This window comes from Agelaius phoeniceus, chromosome 14 (genome assembly GCF_051311805.1).
Source record: "Agelaius phoeniceus isolate bAgePho1 chromosome 14, bAgePho1.hap1, whole genome shotgun sequence".
In the NCBI taxonomy this organism is placed as follows: domain Eukaryota; kingdom Metazoa; phylum Chordata; class Aves; order Passeriformes; family Icteridae; genus Agelaius; species Agelaius phoeniceus.
The window spans coordinates 13,710,018-13,724,699 of NC_135278.1; the positions used below are offsets into that span (position 1 = coordinate 13,710,018).

At 44.3% G+C, this 14,682-nt stretch overlaps 1 protein-coding gene across 2 annotated transcripts in view; it reads right to left on the reverse strand.

The window, feature by feature from the left end:
* Window positions 1-225: 225 nt before the first annotated feature.
* GPC4 (glypican 4) overlaps window positions 226-14,682 on the reverse strand; it is a 67,960-nt gene continuing 53,503 nt past the window's right edge. For both annotated transcript variants that reach the window (XM_054641433.2, XM_077186005.1), the window contains exons 4-9: window positions 12,658-12,823; window positions 6,784-6,914; window positions 6,434-6,580; window positions 5,898-6,034; window positions 3,562-3,737; window positions 226-2,409 (exon numbers count right to left, since the gene is read on the reverse strand). In XM_054641433.2, the coding sequence (XP_054497408.2) occupies window positions 2,198-2,409; window positions 3,562-3,737; window positions 5,898-6,034; window positions 6,434-6,580; window positions 6,784-6,914; window positions 12,658-12,823 (969 nt within the window). In that variant the 3' untranslated portion in view covers window positions 226-2,197. The remainder of the gene's footprint in view (window positions 2,410-3,561; window positions 3,738-5,897; window positions 6,035-6,433; window positions 6,581-6,783; window positions 6,915-12,657; window positions 12,824-14,682) is intronic.

Here is a 14,682-nt window from a genome sequence, read left to right on the forward strand (position 1 = left end):
TGAAGAAGTTTTATTTTATTTTTTTTTTTCTTCAGTTAACTCTGCTGGCCTGCCAGCTGGGTATGAGCCAGAAAGGTTATCCAGTCAGACCCTACTGCGATATATTTACAATGGTAGTGCATCTAAGGTTTGTTTATTTCGGGATTAAAATTCAAATGGCTAGAACCATTTAAATAATTAAAGGGCAATCAGAAAATGCCATGAAACCAAACAAATCAGGAAAAGTCATGGAAACCATCAGCAATATTTAATTCAGAAATTCTCTTTGTTAGGGAACTTTGCTGAAAGAAAACAGCTGGATGTAGTTCAACCCTCTAAATTAAAAACAATCTAACAAGGTCTATAGGGATAACTCTTTCAGCTACATATTGGAGACCAGATTCACTTCTACCAAGTAAAAGCAATAGCACTCAAAGCTAGAAAGGAAATTCCTCAGAACTGAGGTAGTTTCTAAGTATCAGCACATTTTCCAATTCCTCGCAAGGCAACTTAGCTATTTACAATCCATTTTTTCCCACACATAAATTTATAATTTTTTCAATTTTATGGTTCCATGATTTATTTTCTAAAGAAAAATAATCTAACCAGAATATCCCTAACTCTACTAACATCATGTTTTAATAAATAACTGGCTACTTCTAGTAAAATTAAGCCTCCAGGATTATTTATACCAGCCAAGAATACTTTGTCTTTATAGCTTTGCAGAAATTTGGTGTGAAAATAAAGTTGAGTATAATGCTGACCCTGAGCTAACAAGTAATTAATGCTTCAATATAAAAATAGAAAATTATCCTTTATGACACAAAGGTGGAATAGAGCAAACCTTTTCTTTCAGAATTGCTTTCCTGCCCAGATCCAGGCATCCAGCCAGACCTAAAGGCTATCCAAAGCAGGAAGAGACGTGCAGAATAATTTTGAGTCTTTCCAAAGACGTTGCTTTTGCTAAACTCTTTTAAAAATTATTTCATCTCTTTTCTTAAAAATATACATTTCTTTTATTTGTGAGTTGTTGTTCACCACAACATTGTTCCAACTCCAACAGCAGAAGGAGAGAGAGGAAGGTGTCTCAGGTAGTGCCGAAAAGCCAGAGGTGCTGGGCATCAGATTCCAGGAGACCAAACACACCCAGAGTGAGGCATCTTCAGCCCTGCCAGCTCTTGCTTCCATGTACCTGCAACAGTGCCTGCTCCTTCTCTTTTGCCCCCATCAGAGAGGAAACAAAACTCTTGCAAAAACAAACCCATACCCTCCCCACCTGCCCTCCCACACAGGATTCCTTAGAACCAGAACTGAGAGCATTAAAAAATCAATCCAGCATTCAGCTAACAAACGTGCAGACAAGACACAAGTTGGCATTTGGAGCTGTGAGACCACAAGTTGTTTCCAACTGAACAAGTTTAATGCCTCATTCCCACGGGGGATGCACGTTGGGAACTGACCCACAGGAGTTACAGCTGATTGCAAGGATCCTGGGGAGCAAAGGACAGCTCTTCTCAGTGTCTGCAGAATGGGAATTCTCTGTAGTCCCTTCCAATTTAACCAAACCTCCTGTAAAGCAAGCACAACCTGCTCCTGGCATGGATGCCCTAAGCAAACGGGGCCCTTGGCACGATGACCAGTTCTGCCTTCACCTTCTGTTTTAGCACATAATAAAGACAAATGACTTCCACTTCTCTCCAGATAAGGCAACTAACATAATGTGGATAAATGGGAAGTTAACTACATGAAACATTTTCTGCTTGTTGGGCAATTATTTTTTCCTCATAAGATAACATGATAAATAAAACCTGCTTCTGTACAGATATTTCTCATTTCAGAAACACATACTTGTTACAGGCCAAGAGAAGACCCTGGGGTTTTTGTTTTCGTAAGAAATACAGTAAAAGAAAAAAAAAAAAGAAGTGATAAAGACACAAATGCAGAGCTAACTACAGGCTTGTATATACATTTTTGTTATCCACCTCTAACATGGACTCTTGGTGAACAGGATAGACTGATACTTCCCATTCCTGTTATTCCCAGGATAGCAAGGGAAAAAAAAAAAATCAGTATCTTAAAACCAGTGGCAACATAGTAAAAACTGTACACTGTTGTCCATTAACTTAAAAAGCAAAGTCTCTAGATGGTATAAAAGTGAAAGCAGGTGCCTTCTACCTTTGATAATAAAAGTCTTTTCCCCTCCCCCTATGCTGCACAATTATCTCCATTGTCTTTGCATGGCCAAAAACAAAATGCTAAGGAGCAAGGCTGCTTGTGATAGACCACTTCTGGTGGCAGCAGAAGAAGTGTTCACGGTCTTGTCGCTCTTGTTGGAGCTGCCGGTGACCTCGGTGGCGTTGAACTCAAACTCTGGGGAGCACTGCTGGAGCTCACAGCCGCTGCCGCTCTCCTCCCCGCTGCTCTCCTCACCTGGGGAAACAAACACGCCTGCTGTGCTCCTCTGCTGCTTGCACAAGGCAGCAGGGGCAAAAGGAAGGAGTGTGGCTGTTCTGGGGAAACAAACACGCCTGCTGTGCTCCTCTGCTGCCTGCACAAGGCAGCAGGGGCAAAAGGAAGGAGTGTGGCTGTTCTGGGGAAACAAACACGCCTGCTGTGCTCCTCTGCTGCCTGCACAAGGCAGCAGGGGCAAAAGGAAGGAGTGTGGCTGTTCTGGGGAAACAAACACGCCTGCTGTGCTCCTCTGCTGCCTGCACAAGGCAGAGGGGGCAAAAGGAAGGAGTGTGGCTGTTCTGGGGAAACAAACACGCCTGCTGTGCTCCTCTGCTGCCTGCACAAGGCAGCAGGGGCAAAAGGAAAGTGTGGCTGTTCTGGTGTTCATGAGAGGTAAGCATGGGTCCCCTGGTTAATGTGATTTCTGTGTGCAGTCATTATGTCTGGGCGATGGGTGCAGCCCAAAAAGTCAATCACATCCTGGGCTGCACCCAGTGCACTGTGAGCAGCAGGTCAAGGGAGGGGATTCACCCCCTTTGCTCCACTCATGAGACTCCACATGGAGTTCTGCATCCAGCTCTGGGGCCCCCAGGACAGGAAGGGTCTGCTGGAGGGAGTCCAGAGGAGGACACAGAAATACTCAGAGGCTGGAACACCTTTTCTATGAGGACAGACTGAGAGAGCTGGGATTGTTGCATTAAGACAAGGGGTAATGGTTTTAAACTAAAAGAAAGTAGATTTAGATTAGATATAAGGAAGAAATGGTTTTATGATGAGGGTGGTGAAACACTGTGGCACAGGCTGCTCAGAGAGGTGGTAGGTTCCCCATCTCTGGAAAGACTCAAGGTCAGGCTGGTTGGATGAGGCTCTGAGCAGCCTGATGTAGTAGATGATGTCCCAGCTCATTGCAGGGTGATGCAATGGTGACCTTTAAAGGTCCCTTCTAACCCAAACCACTCTATGGCTTTGTGGGAACAGCCCTCTTCACACAGCCTATTGGAGAGGCCAGTTCCCACCCTCCTCACTAACATGCTTACCCACAGCTGAAGCTTAACCAGCTACCCATGTTAGCATGAAATCCAATTAAAAGGGAAAGAAGAAAAAGCAAAAGGCAAACAACAGCAAACATACTTATGTCAATGAAGTCGACGTCGTTGCCACTGTAGGCATTCTTCAGCTTGTTGGTCATCACCCGCAGAGCCATGATCTGCCGGCGAATCACCATGTCTGGCTTGGTAATGTCCACTTCAACCTCTGGGTTATTCACTTGACTTGCTAAACCATTTCCAGTCACTGCAAAGTCGTACCTGAAAAGAAACCATTCCTGCTGGTACCAGAGGTGCAGCTCAGCAGGGTCCTGATGACACCATGGGAACTCTGCAGTGCCATCCCTGCTTTCAGCTGGGGTGACATTCTGAGCCCAACAGCATCTTTCCACATGCTACACCTCACACAGCCCTTCTTACCCCATCTCCCTTCCCTGCACTCTCTGCAGCATGTGGAATGAAGTACTGTTTTCATTTACACTGTGCCACATGGGCAGGGGAATGAAAATTTTCTCCCCAACTTGAAAAGGAGAGGAAGATCTGGGGTTTATATTAATAATGGCTTTCAACAGCATAAATCAGCTCGCTGCAGGCTGCAGAGCAATACAAGGTGCTGAGATGCCTTGATGCCAGTTAGATGACACTTTTGGGAACACAACCTTTGAGACCATGGTTATCCCACAGAAACCTATAGTAACTGTTGGAGGTAAGAGTGTGTCATTCTGACTTTAAGTAATGGATCTTAACCATCAAGCCGGGATATTAAATGTGTGCTTCTCACCATGCAGACATGAGATGCAATTTCCCTAATAACCCCAGCAGGAGAAACATCTGTGATGCTGAAGATGAGATCCTGCAGCTCCATATATCAGAGAAGGGGAGAGCCAAGATGCTCAGCTCCAGAAGGTGTACATGCTCAGGTCTGAACACTTGTACAGCCTCCTGGTTTAAAAGAGAGGCTGAACAACAAAACCCAACAGAATACATTTCCTGACACAGGTATTTGGAGTATCATCTTATACAGCAGGGATAGGACATTCCCCTTTCCTCCAACTACCTTGCTAGAAAGATCATTTTAACTGAAGAAAACATTACTTTTCTTAGTTAGGATGCCAACATCAGTATCACAAGAGAGAGAAAAGCCTTTAGCACAGTCTACTGATCCTGGACACCAGGATGTTATCATACTCTGAAAAGCTTGCTCAAACCCTGTCCTATATATGGGAGTGACAATGACAATGATAACTGGTGGTGACAGTTTTGTTATTATTTGTCATCAATATTATATGTTTCAAAGAAGTCTGAGACCAAAGTGTGGAAGACTACCAAACTTCTACCTTATTGGAGTCATGGAGAAAATAGTAAAGCAAATTATCTTGCTCAACCCACATAGGATATCCAGCCTGCCCTGTCTCCTTGCCAAGTGCTGCCAAGTCTCCATCTCCCCTCGATACTGGTGCCCCTGCACACACTGGGGGTATCTGCTATGAAAAGCCCATAGAGGCTGCTGATAAACAAGATTTCAGGAGGCAGGGCCACTTCTTGTCACATACACCCAAAACACTGCCCTAGCAAAGTATGGCAGAGTTTTAGGCACACACAAAACAGTGCAAAAGTTATGAGGTCTGGCTTAGTGCTGTGTCCCAAAACTATCAAGGGCAGAACCTGCTTTTACTTAGAAAAACTGCTGGAAAACCCCAGACAACTGCTTTTTTGCCTTTTTTTTTAATGGAACATCTTGGATTGTGCTTATTTCCTCAGTAAGCAAACAGGAAAAAAAAGAGAAACTTTTATTTCCAAAATAAAAGTTAAACAGTTACATAAACCATATGACAGAAAAACTCTGGCTTACTCATGTGTTGGCAATTTCTTCCTTACAAGCAAAAAAAAAGATTCTGTAACTCTTTTTTCCATAGAAAGTGTGAATGAAACCACTGCCCCCCTTGTGCCACTGACCTCAGCACTGGAGAAGGTCTCCACCCTCCATCACCCCCTGCCCTTGCTCAAGAAAGAAACCAGTTCCTGGTGGAAACACCAACTGGGGGCACTGGGGCAACAGCACAGTCAGACAACACAAGCACCTCTGCTCTGTGGCTGGGATACAGGATTTTGTACAGATCTCCCTAGTTTCATGAACAACTAGTAAGGGGCTGAAGTCCAAGGAGAGATGACCTGTTTGGGTATCCACACTCTAATCCCTCCTCTAAAAGAAACCTCCCTCATGTAGAGCTTGGACAACACTTTGGTGCTACATTCCAGCTCTCCCATCTACAGAAACTAAAGGGGTAATGGCAGCAGCCTGTCTTGGGCAAGCTGGGATCGCTCCTGTAGGAAAAAAGGGCTCAGGGAGTGGGATCAGGACACAGGGAAAGTCTGGGGTGAAAGGGAAAGGGTTAACCAGGGGTGGCAGCATCACCAAACCTGCTCTTGGCGCTTCCATTCCAGCACTCATTCTCATTGACAGTGCCTACAGACATCTTTTCATCATCGCAAATGTTGCCAGGGAGAGATGACCAAAATTTTTTGGCTTGTTTCAGCTTCTCTTTCACATCAGTAACCTATTAAATAAAATAAAAAAAGGAACACAAGACATAATCCAGAATACCAAACGCTCAGTAAAAGTGAAGTTGAGAAGGTTTTTTTCATCACAACAGACATGTACAGGCCAGATCTTCAGGCTGTGAGTTTTGATGGTTGATTTACTTTTTTAATACAAAATTAAACACTGCTCCTCAAACACGTATTATTCATAAGCCAAGCTTTTAACACAGGCACTTCTCTGACATAGAAGCGCTGAGGTAATTAATGTCTAGAGCTATGGGCAGATTACACCCCTTAAAGAGTTTTAAGACAGCCAAGGAATATTAAGAAAGCCTATCAATTAAAAATGGTGAATTATACACTGTAGTACTCAAGTATGGAGCACCTGTGTGGCACCAGCAGGACCAGGCACTCACCAGTCGGTCCAGGCTCGTGCCAGCAGCTGTGGTGGGTCGCTCCTCTGGGTTGTAGGGTCTGAAACGAGCAGTGAAACCACCTTCAGACACAGAGCGAGCAGTCCGGCCTTGGGCAAGTGTTTTTGGCTGGCCACATCCCTGGAAAACCTGTGTGAGAGAAGGAAAGGATTTTATGAAGTAAGAGGTCACAAGAGCCTCCCTTTCCCATGCTCCAATGCAGCCCCCGCCCAAAATAACACATTAGCTTTATATATACTTGAAAGGGCATTCAAGAAAAAACATATTGACAAGAATAGGGAAATAAAACACCTTAAATAAAAAAATCCCAAGTGTCCTCTTGGCCTACTTACCTTCTGAGACACCTGCATGCTGTTCTCCTGCATGTTCATGATCGCATCTGAAATTTTCACATCAATGGGGTCCATGACAGACTCAATGTTGAAGGGTCCCTCCAGCCTCTCTGCTACCAGCAGCATTGAATCTAACACAGAGAGAGAAAACCAAAGGTTTGTAATGGAGGAGAATCTACCACACAGACAGAAAAACAAAGGTTTTTAATGGAGGAGCTTCAGGAATAAGAGTTAAGAAGGATACCAGTTTGAGCACATGGACATTGACCACTGCAGTGTCACCTCTGACCAGCACACATCTCCAGGAAACATTTTGCTCAGTTCCCAGAGCCTACACCTTCACCAGGCTCTTAGAGGCTGCCAGCACCAAACCACAGGCTCATGCACATCAAAAGCCATCACAGCCTGCCAACAGCAGCCTGTAATCAGCTCCTCCCATCAGAACAAGCATTACTAACACTCTCCTTTCCATGCTCGTTTATTAAAGGTTGCCTTGTGTCATTTGTTTTCCAAGACTGCTTTCAAAGCCATCAGCTTCCTCATGCTGGTCTTGAGTACAAGGCACCAACATGCAAGGGTCCAAGACAATCCTTGATACTATCTTTCCCTTATGGAGAGCTACAGGCTTTTTCCTGCCTGGGAAGCCAAGGGATTGCAACTCCTAGCACCACATGGACAATTTGCACAAGGGAGGGAGTCTGTGTGAGAGCAGGGTGAATGCTGTGCACTCATGATGTATTTGGCACGTCTCTAAGCAAGGGGAGATGGAAAGTCTCTGAGCCAACACCAGGTCACTCCTCCTGTGCCAACATGCACGTCCTCATCAAATGCATCACTGAACACAGCAGCTACTGGACCCTGCACTACTTCCTCTGGGAAATTATTACAGGCATTAAGGCTTTCCCCCTGCACTGAATTTAAGCCCTCTCTCTGGTTCTCCCCTACAAGGTGCCTCCAGGAATACACCTGGCACTGAGCTCTTGTCTCTTCTCACCCATCACAACCTTAATTTACTGTTAGTTTCACTGCAGTCCCCCAACCCCAAAATATTTGCTGGTCCCCTCTCCTGCATCACTTCATGATGCTCTGCCACAAACTCATCTTTTTCCAGTTGCATGTAATTCCTCAATTTTTCCTAGCCTGAGTGACAAGGACAGAACAGCCCCTCTGGCCCCAAGGAGCTCCTCCCTGCTCCTAAGATATGCCTGGTTCCTTCCATTAATGAGAAATGGGCGTTTCACACTCAGTCTATTCATCTTTCTCATGACATTCATCCTCCTCCTAAGTGCAGAAGGTACTTTGCACAAACAGAAAACTTCTGTAGGCTCTGGCTATCTGTTAAATCCCTATAAAGAAACTCTACATACTGAACAATTTTTTATTAATAGCTCTGCCTGAGTGCCCAAGTCATGTTAAATAAACTACGTTAAAAAAAACCACAAATGATGAAAAATATAAAACAAAGATATTTGAGTCTGTAAAGTTATTATCATTATTATTAAAAACAACAACACAACAAATTATAATAATCCAACACCATAACCCACAACATGAATTGCAAATGCCTTCCTAGCTTGTAAATCCACTTTTAAAAGAAAACTCAATATTCCAAAGATTTGCTGGGTGTTAGTTAAAGGACTATCATTCAATTAACCCCTTCTCACTCAGTCAGCTCCACCAAGGTGTGAGTGTTTAGGGAGTGAGCTCCAGAGGAGCTGGTGGCCCCAGGAAAGACCCTCACTCTGCTGGCACACACCACCAGCATCAGTGACAGAGCTCTGGCAGGGCATGGCTGGAATTTCACCATCAGGGACTACAAACAGGTCTGAACTAAATGCATTAAAAAAAAAAAAAGAAAAAAAAAGAAAATAAAAAGGAAAAAAAAAGGAAAAAAGAAGGAGACGGTAATAACAAATGAAACAAAGAGTCTTAGACTGTATTGTGGTGGGCTCCAATAAAGTGATGCTTCAAATCTCTGAGTAATGACTGCTAGCATGAATATACCATTGTGCCGGAGGAGAGAAAAATGCTTTTGATGTGCTACCAAATGGAGACTTTTGTAAACAAGTGGAGCACAACTTAAATGTGTTCATCATTGTCAAAGCTTTTGGGGTTTTTCACGCGCATAAAGAACATCCCGGTGCAGTGTGCAGGAAGCCACTCATTTCAAATAAAAATATTATGAGTAGACAGATAATAAAACCCACAAAATGCACAGGGTTTTTAAAAAAAAAAAATCATTCCATTTTGTAACTTCTTAATTCTCTGAGTGGCCAGGAAAGGCCACAGATCAATAAAGTGTTTGTGAAAGACTGAAAGGAAACATAAACCCCAATTCTTCTGGCTCTTTGGCATCTTTGTAAACTTTGAGCCGGGCAGGCCATCCACAAGACCATGGGAATGTAGAGCGAATTGGGCCCTTTGTTAGCAGGGGTGCCATGGCGTTCCATGTATCACAGCCCAGGAATGCAGCCTCTGCTTTGACTGCCCATAGAGAAAATGCATTCGGCCTCCAGCAGAGCTGCCAAAGCTGGCGAGAAAAGATAAGGAAAGGAGTAATTGGAGTTGGGATTGATACTGGCAAGGAACACTAAACGAAATAAACTTTCATTAGAAAGGGGTGGGGAGGAGCAAGGGCTGAGGGTGGAGGGGCTCTGCCTCATCCACAGTTTTGATTTTGGAGGCATCCTGCAAGCTTTTACCTCCCAGCAGGAGCTGGCTGGTGTCCCCAGAGCAGTGGTGGCCAGCAGTGGTTCCCTCTGGCAGCCCCGACTGACGCTGCCAAGGCTGGCTGGGGTTCAGGGCGCCGCCAGCACCGCTGCCCGCGAGAGGGGAGGCTCCTGCCCCAGCTCCAGGAGCCAACCTTCTGAGCAACTCAGCTCCCAGAAAAAGATTCTCCGTTATGGGGAGCAGATTGATTACAAATAACAATTATTTGCCCCAGCTCTCATGCAAAGTAAATGATATTTATAAGCCGCAGGGAGATGGCTCAGCTTTGCTTCACCAAAATCCCCAACTCTGGCAGAGTGAAAAATGTATCCCAGCCATGTATTACAAACACACAGCATGACAAAGACTGTCTCTCTTCCCTGTGATGGGGAGATAGAAGTGGATTTAGGTGAAAAAAAAAACCAACCAAGACACACCATCTAGCACCATCCCTTAAAGACCCTTTTCCTCTTGCATACATTTGTCCTTGCTACTGGCATTGAGACAATCCTTGGCAACAAAGCACCTCGCTCTCATGAAGGAAAGCAATTCTTTCTCATTGTGCCACCAATAATCAGAAACCCACATCTTCAGCCTCACTGTCTGACTTGAAGAACAAAAGGCAGTTTTCAGTCTTAACCCCAAGATCTGATTTAAAAGGGGAAGGAAGGAGGGGGAAGACCTTGACCATTCATTAACAACAATCTTTTTTTTTTTTTTTTTTTAGCGGGGTGGGGGAAAAAATTCTTTGCACACAAAGTAGTACTCCAGATATGTATATGGAGCCTGAATTCGACATCTTTGAGCGGAGTAAACCTTTGTGGAGAAAAAAAAATCATGAAAAGGCACTGGAGATTAACACTGTTCATTCAGGAAGGTTCCAACCCCCCAACAGCCTGTTTGAAACAAAGTATACCCCTGTCTAATTGGTGTACAATTGTGTCAGGAATAGAGGGAGAAATAATTTAGATAGTTAAAGGGGAGAAAAGAGTACAATTCGGTCATTATTTCATACTCCTCAGCTTTAAACGGTACTTTGGAGAAATAAGGAATTACAAAGTCTTCTTGTCTCAAAAAACCTACAAACTTTACATCCCAGCTTTACATAATTGACTTACTTATAGACCCACTAGCACACACAAACGTGTATTTCACATTCATATAGACTTGCAGCACTTGCTACAAGTTCTCTGATTTAACTATTTTTAAATTGATTTGATAGGTTCAAAATCTGCTTTTGACTCATAATAAATCATTGCCATAACTTGGCACTTAAACCCACAATGCAAAATCTCATTGGGACCATGGAAGTGGGATTTTGGGATTTTGTGAGGTGGTTTTGGGGAAATTTTTTTGGGTGTTATTTCTTCAATTATTTAAACCTTTAACCACACACACAAGATATTTGTGGCATATGCCCTGCCCTAAACACCAGATATATTTAATTTAATTTGTCTCAAGTAGCAAACTGAGAGAGAAACCAAAGTCTGGAACACAACCAGCACCTGTTCACTTATTAAATTGTCTAAAGAAAGCACAGCTTAAGTTTTCTGTATCTGTGCTCCACTGCAGCTATCAACCGAGAGTGCAGGAACCAAGCAAATACTGCCAACAAATGTAACAAAGCTTAATACCACACTTAAGTAATGAGTGGGCAAGAAGCCCTTCGGGGAGGAAGCACTGCAAGAAGAAAGCTTTGCTTCCAACCTGGAATCACATGTATTTATTTTGTCTTGTTTAATAATCTTAATTATTGTATGCAGTCCCTGATCAGTCTCGTGTGACAGGGCTCGCCGGCTTCCCCCGAGGTTCGTTTTTAGCTGCATACCACCTACAGCAATTAGCTGCTTGTGCTTTTGTCTGTTTTCTGGCATTATGCCCTTCCCTTTCATGGGATTCTTCTTTTCTACTTGGACTAGATGTTTGCAAGTCTCCTGGCTTTGAGCTATTTCAGCAACAATTGTAGTTGAAATACTTAATATTCTCATGAGAAAGACGGCTCTGAGGACTGGGGGGCTGGGGTGTCAGCCTCCCAGAGAATGACTTGGAAACCCAACTTAGTGTCACATTTAGCTCCCTATATGGAATACACACACAAAAAAATGCCCTCTGAAAATAACACCCTGCACACATTCAGTTGGCATGAGCAGCAAAGTGAAAATCCAGCGCACCAAACAGAGGAAAACAAGTTCTAAGACATAAATGGAGCCTGAAATGTCAGCTAGCAGCAATTCCCTTTTTTTTAAATCTTGCAACTTAGTGAAATATTTTATTTCTAACAATCTCTTTTTTTTTCATGAATGGAATGGAAGAGCACCACAGCCTTCTCAGTAGCAGCAGATACTTTACATGTGCACTTCATCACACATTAACTAGAGGGAAGCGACTGCTCCCAAAGGATACTCGATCACAGATAAATCAAACCTCCTAGAAAAGCAGCACAAATGAAAACATTTAACATTATCTATTGCCTTTGCCCCAAAATGTGATGCACTGCCAATTCTGATAAGCCTTGACCCAAGGTAGAATTTACCATTGCAGTCTAAATTTTATGTATTGAATGATACTGTGTATAAGCACAGAAGAGAAATAACAAACAGGATGAAGAGGATGGCAAAAGCACTAGCACAGTTTCATACAAGACCTGCTGACATTGCAAAAGGATGGTGGCCAAGCACCAAATGAGCTGTTTAAAAACATATTCAGACATGTCCCATTCAATTTTTTAGTGTAAAATCCAGGCCTACAGCTTTTCCCAAAGCTCTTCATGGCTGGCAAGGAGACTCCCAGGCTGCTGAAGGAGAAAACTGACTTCAGGAAGGACAGCTGTATGGTGACAACAAGGTGTAAGTAGCATAGAAAAAACAGCTTGCACACATGCTTGATCCAGCAAGAAGAAACATTCTGAGCCTACAAGCCCACACCACTTCCATCCTCCTAGAGCTTGCTGCAACAAAAAGTCACTGGCACAACATTCTCATTTATTTGGAGGTTAGTGTGAATAGCAAAAGGTGTGCTGTACTCAGAGGTGTGTAAGGAAAAGATACTCATCACAGATACATGAAAAACCTGCTACAGCTCAGCACAGCCACTCACAATGCTATTCAGGTGAGGGACACATGACCAGGGCAGACTTACGGGCAGTTTTAACTCATCTTGCCTTACCCATAAAGATATTCCACTCGGCATCCAAGTCCCCTTGGTTGGCCAAGCAGCCTCTCATGACATTGAAGCAGTAGTTGTAGCAGGGCTTCACTGACACCAGCCCCCGGCAGTGTGGGCAGTACATCATTTTCAGCAGTGCCCGTGTTCCCTGCGGCGTGGGGTTCACCTTTACCAGAGAAAAAGAAAAAAGAACAAGAAAATTAGCCCTCAGTCACTAAAGCAAAAAAACCTCACACATTTACCCCAAGGTGCATGGGATAGAGCTGTGCAGAAGAGATGCAGTAGGGTCACGCATTGTGGCTGGTCCCTGCTTATGTGCTCCAGAGATGTGGGGAACAGATGAAGGGGTCTGGGTCTGGCTCACCTCCTCGGGGGTATCTGTCACTCCAGGGGACACAGACAGCCCCCATCTCTGCAAAACATTATTTGTACCATGTAGGACACCCTGTAGGATGTGGGACCCCTCCCAGGGCTCCAAGGACAGGCACTCCAAGGGGACAGGCAGCACTCAGGAAGCTCAGGGAAGGCAGTAAAATGCACCCAAGTCAAAAGATGTCACACAAAGCTGCACTCTCTGAGCCCTGCTGCAAACACATGCTGAAGATGATGATGCTGGGATATTTCAGGAAAAAGTGGGACATCAAGATGGGATGTCTGACATGATCCCTTCATGCCCTCCTCCTCAGTGGGGCTGTGGCTCTTCCTGGACAATCGCCCAGCAGGGCCCTCCAGCACAGAGACCAGCTCCTTTATATCACATTCAAGTCCCTCAACACAGCATTTACATGACAGATACCCGGGTTCATTTACACTCAGCACTCATCACGCTCAGTAACACCATTCCCCACACCCCAAGGAAGTGGCAGCTACAACCCTGCAGCTGAGGACAAGCCGGGAGGACCCTCAAAGCCACGGTGCAGCCGCTGGGCGTGCGAGTGGAGCTGTCTGCAGCAGGCACGTCACCCCTGAGCCCTCAACAGGGCTGTTTTCCAAAGTGACTCATGATCATTCATGTTTGATTCACCCTCTGGCCCAGCTTCAAAACATTCATTGAAACCATCTCCATCCAGCCAGTCCAAGGAGCATTAGCTCCATCCCAACCACATGGTGGGTCCATCTGAAGTGTTCAACAGAGAAGCTCCCTCAAGAGCAAGTTTAAGTGTTAATTAGCCACATATGAAAATAGAAAATTAAGATGCAATCAGAGATTCCCTGACAAAACAGAAATGGTGTCTGGTGTTTTAAACAATGCACCTGAGACTCCTGGTAAGGCATTTAGGGAAGTGGTCTAAAGAGGCTGTGATCCAAGACTGTGCTGGAGGAGACACACAACATCCCCGAGAAAGAGCAAAGTCCCTCAACACAAACAGCTGGAGATGTGGATGGCCTTCGCATGCTGGAGGTCTGGGAACTGACTTCACAGCAGAGGACAATAGGACTAAGTGGAGATGAATGTACACGAGGAGGATCTGGTTCCACACACATGCTGAGGACCTTACTACTGCACATCTTAGTGTGAGGACTATGAAGAAACTAAGCCTAATCTTCTGGTGCAAAACCTTGTTGACAGCCCACAAAACTAGGAGGCAACAGATTTTAACAAAAACAAACCAGAAAAGAAAAAGCATCATATAATCAAGCTGGCTTTGTTAGTAACATCAGCAAAATTTTAAACCCTCTTTTCTTATGGAAAGAGATTACAGATAAAGATCTGCTGTGCTTCTGACAACTCAAACCTATGGTTTCTCTTCAGCAGGCAAGTGAACTGGTTAGAGAGACAGAAGGACAGTCTTCTGCAGCTGATGTAGCTCAGCACTGGATTTTGGCTGGCCAGCAATGTTCATCAGACAGCACTTTACCCTTCTTTTGTCCACAAAGAGCCTGTATGGCTGAGGAAAAGGAGAACCTATGTAGAAAGCTGTTTGTGGTGGCTGTGGAATCTGATTCAGATGCTCCAGAGCATATACACATTCTATATTTTATATATATATATATATTTGGAAGGCACAGTGGGAGCAGGAGCCC